Source organism: Mercurialis annua, linkage group LG3 (assembly GCF_937616625.2).
Source record: "Mercurialis annua linkage group LG3, ddMerAnnu1.2, whole genome shotgun sequence".
In the NCBI taxonomy this organism is placed as follows: domain Eukaryota; kingdom Viridiplantae; phylum Streptophyta; class Magnoliopsida; order Malpighiales; family Euphorbiaceae; genus Mercurialis; species Mercurialis annua.
The window spans coordinates 71654593-71666802 of record NC_065572.1 but is presented as its reverse complement, the minus strand read 5'-3'; the positions used below and the strand labels follow the sequence as shown (position 1 = coordinate 71666802).

General features: G+C 27.9%; 1 protein-coding gene across 1 annotated transcript; it reads left to right on the top strand.

The window, feature by feature from the left end:
• Positions 1-8155: 8155 nt before the first annotated feature.
• LOC126671697 (fe(2+) transport protein 1-like) lies at positions 8156-10415 on the top strand. The gene is made up of 3 exons (XM_050365490.2): positions 8156-8824; positions 8914-9063; positions 9880-10415. The coding sequence occupies exons 1-3, from the start codon at positions 8204-8206 to the stop codon at positions 10183-10185; spliced, it is 1077 nt and encodes a 358-aa protein (XP_050221447.1). The 5' UTR covers positions 8156-8203; the 3' UTR covers positions 10186-10415.
• Positions 10416-12210: the final 1795 nt, after the last annotated feature.

The following is a 12210-nucleotide window of genomic DNA, read 5'->3' as shown; positions in this document are numbered from 1 at the left end:
AACCAACACCCAAAAACATTACAATTCTCATAAGCATTTCCTCAAACATGACTTAGAGTGCAGGCTGTACAACACCAAAAATCAAAAATTGTTGTTGCTTCTTGATCGACATGAAAGACCAACAAAACACTCAAAAAAAGAAGAAGAGAAGATCCATAAACATTTTACCCTCTATTCGCTACCACCTACAATGTTGCAGCGCCGCTACCCCCTTCTCCAAGCAGATCTCCTTGGCTAATTCACCGAATGGCATTAGCCTCATCTTCTCCGATTTCGAATTGTTCGTCATAGCGGCAGTAGGTCCTCCATCCTCGTTGGCACCTGTAAAATTATTACCAGGCTTGTGTCGGAGGCGGGCTTACAACGGCGGCAACGGTAGGCTTGAGATTTTCTGGAAACGACGATCATCTCTTCTCGAACGGCGGCGACGAGTAACGATGAAAATGATGACAGAGATTTTGAATTGAAATTGGAATTGAGAAAGAAAATGAGGGAAATGGAGAGAATAAATATAAGGTCGTCGTATTTATCAAATTTAGAAAGCATAAAAATCAAAAAAAAAATCGAAATTTCTAAAATGAAACTTACCGGCGTATTTATCTAAATAATATGGGTAATTCCCGTTTTTTCTCTGATTAAGTCTTAGGTTTACAACTAGCTAATTCCACTCAAATCAAATCAGCCAATTTGCATAAATTAAGATCTTCGACCTTCGTATTAGATAAATTTGTATTATACTTTCAAAAATTAAAAATACTGATTAATTAAAATTGATTGTAGTTTTTTTAATTTACATATTTCATTATTGCATACTTATTTTTTTTTGGTTATGCAGATTTATTTTTGAGATTGTAATAAGAGTTTATATTTTCTTCCAAATTTTAAGGCCTTTACTTTATATTCGATCACAAACATATCCAAAAGAATTTCATATATTTATTATATCAAATAAAGTTTTAAATTAGACAATATTATATCATTAAATTTATAAAACATATTTTTTTTATCATATATTCTATGCAGTTCCGTACATCTTTTTAATTATTATAAATACATTATGTTTTGCATGTAAACCAAAATAAGTTAGACTGGTTGTGTCAATATACCGAAATTTGCTCGGTCCTGTCCTATAAAATACTGAATTTTCAGGTTTAAACAATACAATACATTATTTGATTCTCCTTAATTGTTAACCTTATTACGAGTATTTATGTTAGGTGGTAGTGGTTGCTACTGAAGAGTTAAGAGTTTTATCACTGTTCTGACTTTTAAGATAAAATTTGTTTTATTAGGTTGGTGATATACAAAGTCTAAAGCATTTTTTAAAGAATAATAATAAATGGTGATTATTTCTTCAATTTTTTAATTTTCGTAATGATTTTGCAATTTAATAATTAAGTTGCTGTATAGAAATTAATGATTATATGATAGTGGTAATTTTTAAGATTTCAAATTATATTCCTTTTCCTAGTAGTAAGAGGAGAACTGAATTAATAGTACTGTTAAGGGATTTTTTTCTCACACTATTTAAAATTTCTTTAGCAGCCTAAGAGGATGAATTAGTTGCAAATTTAAAAATTACAAGAATGTGGAAAATAAAAGATTAAGAATATAAATGAGGTTGGGGTTAGCATATACAAATTTATAGTAATTCGGCTCAAATTCAAACTTATGTCCACTTTTAAATCCGCGATTGATAATTCTTAAATAACTCAATAAGAGTTCATCCTGAATTTAGTATTTTCACAAGCTCACAGAGCTTAGTATTTTGTCAATTCCAACATCAAACAATTATAAAATGATTTTTTAGGTGCACTATGATCGTATCTGTCATGTATGAATTTGTCAATTTTTGCATACATCAAAATCAGAGGTGTTAATAACTTTTTTTCACATGTTGATTTGCATTTTCTTCGTATTTACTTTTATACAAATCATATGAGATGTATACGATCGTATACAACTATACAACCATATGAACATATATCAATATACTATCTGTGACACGCTGCAAGGCTGTGGCTTTCAATCTTTATACATACAATTGTATGCTGTTTAATTTTATAATTAATTTGAAGTTTTAGAATAACTAAGCTTATAATTATAAGTTAATGAATTTGTCAATTTTTGCATACATCAAAATCAGAGGTGTTAATAACTTCTTTTTTTCTTAGCTCGATACCTAAATCTAAATGCATAATTATAAAACACTTAAATATTGATTTATTAACATTAAAATATTTTCCGTGAATAATATTTTCTGTTTCTATTAAATGGACTTATGTGCAAGATGTATATAGTTTTAATACTACAAAGCACATATATAAATTTTTGAAAAGAAAATATTTTTAAGAGGGAGAAGAGATCATAAGAGCGAAAATGATTTTTACCGCTTAGAAGGATATAGAGATTTTAAATGCGGGTTAAATAATGTTCATGTTACTTTCATGTAAACTTATTTTGGCAAAAACAAGAGAAAATATTTTACTGTTGTAAAATTATAATTTGTGTATATTATAATTGTAGAATGACATTTTTACAACGCACTAAAAGTGAGAAAAAAATCCAGGTACTGTCAAAGAAATTCTCCTCTTCATTTTCTAAATTTATAATTATAAGATTAAAGCAGTATGAAAATGGACATTATATTAGTACATCCGTATAAATGTCATCAAATTCTGATTCCTCGAATGTCGCGGGGCCGGCGGCATGAAACAGTCCATACTGAATTCTTATTATAGAGACAACAATTTAATAGGAGGAAGTAATTTATTTAATACAACAATGTGTTACATAATACAAACGTACTGGAAAATGCTGTTTTTTCTTTTTTCAGAATTGCCATTCTACCAAATGGGTTTATAGCCATGGGATGATAATGTTTGATTAGGTCAACTTTGATTGACAAATGCTTTAATATTAATTAATTATTATAGTAGCTTTATTGTGCAAAATTATTTATCCTTTTTATGATATTTGGGAGAATTTATACTCAAGACCTAGTAATTTGCTACCTAGCGCTTATACCATTTGAGTTATAGTTCATTGGTAATTGGAGTGTACTTTCGGTTCATACAGTAATTGAATAAAGCCAAAATTGAATTTCTTTTAAAGAGAATCGAACTCAATTTTTAATTTTTTTTAACCAAACTAAACTGAATAAAGCACTTTTCTCTTAATTTTAAAATGCGACATGTTAAACCTTAATGAGATTTTATGTTTTGTATCAAATTAATTAACCATATTGCTATGCTTATGCGAGCTCTATCATGTATTTTTCCTATGTAGGTAGCACGATAGTCGGAAGACCTAAGTAATGCAAATAGGATATTAATTTAATACGTCCATCAGTACGATGCCACACAAGACATTATGCTTTATTTGAAGTAAAAGCGCCAGTTGATTTTTTTTTTCAGACCATTTTATATTGGTATTTTTATTATTATTGAAACTGAATCGAACTAAAAAAATTAAATAAATTTATAATTACAAACCGAATTAATCTAATTTGATTTGAATTTTGAGATCATACATTCCTAGATAGAATAGCAATATACATGTACTTTTTTATATATATTTGAGGAAGGAGTGGTTGTGAGAGAAATTGAACACACGAGTTTTCTTCTTTCTTTTATACGTGATGGATAATGGCAAGAATAGTTGAAGTTTGATGCGGATGTCGAAGGGCAGATCTCCAAAGTCAGACACGTGATACAAAAAAAAGATGTGCAATTGAATATTAAGATCGATAGTCCATTCCGTTGCTTAAGTTAGTAAAATTTTAAAAAAATATTTTTAATAATAATTAATGTATATCTATAAAGAGAAAGGATGTTATCCTTTCATAAGCAAATGTAGTGATTTTTTTCTTTTCTTACCAATATGAGATTTTGGGATATACAATACGAAAAATATAAATTAGATGGGGGATAAGTAGGGGTGCTTTTCTCTCTCACTAAACATTATCAATTGAGTTTCTTAAAACTATAATATTTTCAAAATGGACACCTATTGTAGTTTTAATTTCATAATAATACGAGAAATCTAACTATAATATGTAACCTAAAAAGTTATTATATCTAACGAACTAATGCCAAAAAAATGCTACATATCGAAGCAAGCCGCAAAGCTTTATGTGCCAAAAAAAAAAAACTCATTGTGTGGGCATAAGCATTACGCAGTGGATTGATTTGTGAAATTAGAAAAGCATAATGGGATATTCTCACATGTATTACTTATTTTATATACAGTTATTCCATTCTTGTTGTTTTATATATTTTAATGTTGTTATCATTTTCTGACTTTTGTAACATGAATATAACAATATTATCATCTAAAAATATCTTATTTAATTTGGCCAATTTTATACTAATTTGATACTCCTAACAATAAATTGACTTTGGTTCTAAATGACGATTACTTGACAATTGATTGATACTGAAACATGTTATCAAAAGAAAATAATTATATAACATATCCTTCCATACGGTTTCAGAACCGGCAGCGATTCACAGTTCCCACTTAACCGGAACTGACCAGCTTTGGTTCCATGTTCCGATGATTCGGTTAATTGTTTTAATTTTTATTGAAAATATTAATTTTAAATAAATTTAAAGGACTTATTATACAATTTATAATTTAGGATTTTATGGTTTAGGGCTTTGAGTTTTGCCTTTAGAATTTATAATTGGGGATTTAGAGTGTAAGAATTAACGTTTATTATGATTTAGAGTTTAAAATTTTGAATTTAGAGTCTATGTTTATAATTTAGGGACAACATATTTTAGTTTACGGTTTAAAATTTAAGATTTAAGATTTAAAATTTAATTTGTAGAGTTCTCGGTCTAGGGTTTGGATTAGTGGAGGGGTGCGGTAGCTTAGAATTTTTCTTTTAATAATTGGGAAGGGAGAGCGTTTGGGGAAGGAGTTTGCTGCCGGCGTTTATATTATTTGAGTTATAATTCATTCGCATTTTGATTTTTTTTTTAAAAGTGGGATTTTGAAGCCACAACTGCTAGTTCATGTTAAAAACACTGACCCCAAGCCGCATGGCCTGTGGTTCCTTGATGGTTCGCGCCGCTTCCAATTTTAACCAGTTTCACATTGATTTCACCGAGCCGATTCCAATCAGATTCTAGTTTGGAACCGGTACGTGGCCACATATATATTTTAGGTGTATTTTTTTTCACTATTTAATTCATTGCAGAGAATCAATTTAATTTTATCATATAATTAAATTAAAATATTTTGTATAAACGGACGATAAATATAATTATAGTAGGCTTTTTATGTTTTAGAACCAACTAAAGAAATAATTTAATCAAAACTTCAAAAAGATACATATATATGTCTATTTGTAAGAAAATTACAACTAATTCATTAAAAAAATATAACTAGTGTGCAATAATGACATTTAATTTTTTAACAATAATAATAAAAATGAAATTTTATGCTAGTAATTAAAAAAAGTTTATTGGTTTTTAAAAGTTAAACATTTTTAACTTTTTAATTTTTTTCTTAAATCTTTTAAAAATCATAAATTTATCACAATCTAGCCAAATTGTCATACAATATAAATTTATGATTTATCTGAAACATTTCAATCAATAATTCTATTTTAATTTAAAAGTTCATATCTACATTCTTTCATTTAATGTCCAATCAATAAATCTTTTACTTCAGATATTGTATATAAGTGTCGATAATCTCAAGTTTATTATATTCTTTTATTTGTTTGTTGAAGGAAGTTAATTTATATTCAATTCATCAACTTGTATATCTGGAATATCAAATTATTAGTTTCTTTCAATTTTCAATTAACTATCTTTTATTTATTAACTATTTTTTTGATAATTAATTCAATTAACTATCTTTTATTTATTAACTATTTTTTTGATAATTAATTCAATTAACTATTTAGTTACTGGAGATAGCAGCAATCCGCATAACTCAAAAATTATAATTTAGTTAATTACTAGTTGACATGGATATATAATACTCCCTCCGTCCCGTTTAAGAAGGGACATATCCCATTTTTATTTGTCCCATCTAAGAAGGCCATATCGTGTTTTCCGTGCCAATTTATATTGAACTTCCACTTTTATCCCTTTAATTATTCCAATATGTATTAAATGCGACTCAATTTACAATACATCTATACTATTATTAGGAGAAATTATACTAATTAATAGGGATAGACATGACAAAATAAAATATTGTCTTATTTTAGTAATCTTTGTGCAAAACTCATTTGTCTCTTCTTAAACGGGACGGAGGGAGTAGTAGTTACTATTTATTTAGTGTACATATATAATGGTACTTGTACGGGCATTGACTTCACTATAAAGTCATTTAACATATCCGTATGATCAAGTGGCAAATTTTACTTTTGGATTAGTGTTTTTACAGTTCAGTTTGAATAACACATACACACATAGTATAATTTCATGAATAAAATTTTCCTAACTCCTACAACTATTGACATGTCACTTGTTAATTGGCCGCTTTTAATATATTTAATATATCTATAGAGTTATATTTTTAGTTCTTATATTTTGTGTGTCCATATAATTTATGGCTTAATTTTTTTAGCCAGTAGTGTTGCATATAATAAAATGATAGGTGAAATGAAAATAAAAAATAAAATTAACAAAAATTATTAAATTAGTTAATTAAAAATAATTTTTTATAAGTTCGGCTACTAAAGACTTTTACTAATATTTTTTTAAAACTAACGTATTATTTTAGATAAACATATATTTCATCCATTTTTATTTTTTAAAATTATGATAAGTTACACTTAAATGATTTTAATAATTGTTACAATAATAAATGAAAATTTAGACTATATTATTATTAATAAAATGTTAATAAAAATTATACTTTTGGAGTATTATTTAGAAAAATAAAAAAATTAAAATTACTCTAAATAATTAAAATATAACTTCCAACAAAATATAGAAGCTAAAGTTATAACTTTATAGATATATTACATATATTGAGAGAGGCCAATCAACAATTGCCATGTCAATGGTTGTTGGAGTTTTCTACAACTAAGGTTGTAAGAAAATTTTATTCTAATTTCATATAATTGTAATTTTTTTATTTATATTGAATACATATTTATAACTCATTCGATGATTGTCCCATATTTTACATATTTTATACTTGACTAATAAGATTTAACATATCACTTATGGTGTGCTAAAACCAAACACGACGAAAAAATAAAACCGAACCAATATTATAATAATGGTTTGGTTATTTGATAAATATAGTTTACTTCGATTTGTATATGTATTTGTATTTGTATTTGTATTTGTATTTGTATTTGTATGGAAGTTTGGTCTTTGGTTTTTGGTTCAATTTTGAGCATTTTGAAAACTGAAATAATCGAATTATAAAATAATTTTTTTTAACATAAATGCATATATTTAACCCTTTTACTCTGTTTTTCTAATTATTTCAACAAATAAGTTAATAATTTTATATAATAGATAAATATAATAATAGATATAGAAAATAATTTTTTAACATGTAAAATAAATGACCGAAATAAGTAAATAACAAGTAATTCCAGTTTTTTATACCAACCAAATTTTTTGGTTTGATTTGATGTGATCTAAACTAATGTTTGGTTCTTGTTTTAAAATTTAACAAATTTTGATTGGCCGGTTTCAAACAATTTCAAATTAACTCGAACCGACCAATGCACATGCCTAGTATCACTAGTAAAATTATATATAAATCATACTATTCAATCGGTATAAATAAATTTTCTTCTAATTTAATATTCTAAGTTTTGAATAAAATTAGTATTGAAAATAAAATCTATTGATAACTGATAAAAATATATACTAATATTTAAATTATATAATAAGAGACCGTCAATAATTTAAAATAAAAAAATAATACTATTTATAACTTTGAGAAAGAAGTGTTATTCTTCATCCCATTCTAAAAGTTCATTCTTTTCTGTCAATGTGATGTTTTTTTTTTATCTTTTTAATCAATTAGCATTAATAACATATTAATAAGATCAAAATAAAAAATGCATACAAAAATTTAAATTAATAAGTATAAAATTTAATGGGCCTGGAAATGGGAGTACAAACCGGGAGTTTTTCTCTATATAAATATGGATCGGCGCAAAGAAAGGATCATGCACTAATAACCAAGAGAAACAAACTACGAGTCAAAATCAATGGCTGCTCTCACTAAAATCCTCTGTTTCTTCTTCATCATCCTTTCCATTTTCACATCTCAAGCTTCAGCTCAAACCGCCGCATGCAAAACAGAAGTAAATGACTGTAACGACAAATCCAAAGCTTTGCCGTTAAAGATCATAGCCATCGTATCAATATTAGTAACCAGCATGATAGGCGTCAGCTTACCACTCCTCACAAAATCAATCCCAGCTCTAAGCCCAGATAAAAATTTATTTATTATCGTTAAAGCTTTTGCATCTGGTATCATTCTTGCAACTGGGTTCATGCACGTGTTACCAGATTCTTTCGACATGTTATGGTCCGACTGTCTGAAAGAAAACCCGTGGCATAAGTTTCCTTTTACTGGTTTTGTTGCTATGTTGTCTGCTATAGTGACGCTGATGATTGATTCTATGGCGACGAGTGTATACACTAAGAATAACAGTGGTGAAGTCAGCCCAGATTCTGAACTTGCTGATCAAGGACATGATCGAGAGGTTGGTGTGGTTAATAATGGAGGGTCACATGGACATGGACATGGTCATGGTCATCACTTTGGTGGCTCTAAAGGTGGAGTTAATGGTCAACAGTTGCTTCGTTATCGAGTTATTGCCATGGTAAGATTGATTGGATTTAGTGTGAGTTGTTAATTTTAGCTAATTAATCTGGTTTGACTGTATATATATGGTGGAAAATGTGGTTGCAGGTACTAGAATTGGGGATCATAGTTCATTCGGTAGTGATTGGTTTATCACTCGGAGCATCGAGCAACACCTGTTCGATAAAGGGTCTAGTAGCCGCTCTTTGCTTTCATCAAATGTTTGAAGGAATGGGTCTTGGCGGTTGCATTCTCCAGGTAACACAAATCATTAATATGATCGAGCAAAATCATCTCTAAATTTGCTTCTGCCTTAAAATTAATTAACTCACACTTGGCTATTTAAATCAATTAGAGACAGTTTTTCATGTTTTTAAGTCAATTCATTCTTAAATTGTTTAAAAAGAACATGCTCTTATACGGAGCTGACCCAATTTAAGGGTTAATTGACGTAAAATAGTGAATATTGTCTAAAAATAGATAATGTTGTTTTTAATGAATTAAAATAACACTGACACACAAATATAGGGTCCACGATGACTTTTTGTTCTAATATAGATAATTATTGAGTAAAGGGTCATGGAATCTCTAAACTTATAATCAAAGAACTTATTTTTAGCCATTTTTATTGATGACTGTCTTTACAGTTCTATCATTCTTTTACGGAATAGCTCACTCGAAATCGTTGAAGAGTTGTTCATCCTTGTATTTCTCATATTTTATTTAATGAACTTTTAGCTTTTGACAAAAAAAAAATCAGAACAATATTCTCTATTTTTAGATGAATTAAAGATAATACTCTCTAGTTTTAAGTTAATTAGAGGACAAAATTGAGTCGTTTTGATTTCTGAACTTGTTCATATTGTACAATTTATCCTTATAACTGATATGAAAATAGATATAATTGTCCTCAATTGATAAAAATAGTTAAATTTGAATCATTTAATTTCCAATCACAAATTTATGAACCAAGTTGACCCTTTGCTCAATGATTATTTTAAGAAATCAAATCAAAAATCAAAGTTTATCTCAAATTGTATAGTGGCGTTAACTAGTGATGAAATTAATCGACAGGCGGAGTACAATCTTTTCAAGAAGGTAATGATGGCGTTTTTCTTCGCCGTAACGACGCCATTCGGAATAGCAATCGGAATAGCTTTGTCGAAAACATACAAGGAAAATAGTCCGACTGCTCTGATCACAGTCGGTTTATTAAATGCATCATCAGCTGGACTTTTGATATACATGGCGCTGGTTGATCTTCTTGCTAATGATTTTATGGGTCAGAAGCTTCAAGGAAGCATTAAGCTTCAGATAAAGTCTTATCTTGCTGTTCTTCTTGGTGCTGGTGGCATGTCTGTTATGGCTAAATGGGCTTGATCAACCAGTTTTTTCCTCTAAAATCCTGTATCAACATCAATTACTCAGTAGAGACCAGAATCAACTGTGACAATATCATTGTATGTGTGTTTTTTTTTTTCCTTCTAGCCAGTTCTTTATTTCATGTGAAGCAAAAGGCAGATTGGTGTTTGTTTGTCGAAAACAACAATCTCTCAAGTTTTAGTTTTCACACTATTTTCTCAATATATATAAAAAAATAGTTGTCTTTTTATGCTTTCTTCAATATCTTATCTTATCATTTCAGGAGATTAAATATTTGAGTCATTAAATTTTTGTGTTATTTTTTTGGTCATATAACTTTAATTTGTTTAAGTTAGATCTTTTACTTTAAAATTACGAGTTAAATATTTTTTCGGCTGTCAAATTATAACTTTTTTCTATAAAACGGTTACTACATTAAAAAAAATTTATAAAATAGTGAACGAACCATAGATTTTTTAACAATTTGGTTATTAAATTATAAAAAGTTATAAAACCGTGATCGAACTATAAATTTTTTAAAATTTAGTTACTAAATTACAAAAAAAATCACCAATCTAAAACTATTTTATCAACTTGTTAATATGGACGTTGCAAAAGTGTACATTCAGGCAACAAATCAGTAACTATTTAGTAAAAGAATTAATGGTCGACGCCTGGTTTATAAAAAAATTACTATAAAAGATTTTTTTATTAATTTCGGACCAACTTGAGTTAATATGGCAAATAGATCTTACTACATCATATTTTATTACATCTTTCTTTTTATTTTTTCATGTAGTTAAATTATTTTATATCATTTTGGTGGAAAAATGGTTGCTCCATGACATGGTAAGATCCAAATTAGACTAATTCAAACAAACTATTAACCATTATTTTTTGAGACAATCAAACTTTAATTTTCAGTTTAATTTACTGATACAATTGTATCAATTAGAATATTACAAAAATATTTGCCATGTCAACAATTAAATTATATGCCATGTAAGCTAGTATCTATTTTTAAATAAAATATTAGTAAACTTTACTAACGTTATAAATGTTGTTATTTTATATGCAAAATTAGATATGAAATTTTTTAATGAAATAAAATTTAAAGTTTGGTGATTTAAAATAAATAAATTGATATTTATCATTTTTAAAATATTTTAAAAATCTACTAATCCATGCAATTGTGTTCGTTAATATTCTAATCATAATAATTTAAAAGTTATATTTTTTCAATAAAGATGTCTTATTTACATGTTATATTCATACGTGGTTTGCCACATCGATATTTGTTCACTGAATTTTATCATCACGCATAAAATTACATATTTTTTTAAATTAGTACGTTATTATAAAAATTTAAAATATAATTAAATTATTGTTTCACCAAAAATTCAGGTATTCTTTAGTAAATAGTAACATTTAGTGACTGATAATCCGAAAAAAGGAAATCCAGATTAGAAAAAGGCACAATACTGTGATGAGGAGTTGTTATCTTTGTATATACATATTTTCACTTCTTTTATTGAAGTTTAACCTACGACAAAAAAAAAAATAAAAAAAAATAAAGAGTTATTCAGAGGATTAAGAAGACTGGGACCGGCATCGGAACCAGTGAGATCACTAATTCAAGGTTCAACTGGTTAAACCGGTTGAACCGCTGGTTCAACCGTTTAGACAAAAATAAATTATAAATTTTTGTAATATATTGTGGTTTCAACCATGGTTGTCAAACACGAACCGGACCGGCCGGTTCGACCGGAAAACCCTCGAACCGGCCATATCAACGGTTCGGGTTGCACTAAAAACCCTTATAATCACAAACCCGTGGTTTTTTAATCGAACCGGCCAGATAACCGCTGAATTGGACCAATTAACCGGTCAAGTAACCGGAAAACCCGGTCCGATTCGGTCAATCACTTAGTTGTTTAGTATTTTTAGTGGAAGCATTCAATACCACCAAGCTAACTTACTATTTATGTCTATGTTTCTTATTATATAATATATATATGATTATTAATAGTTATAATTTTTTAT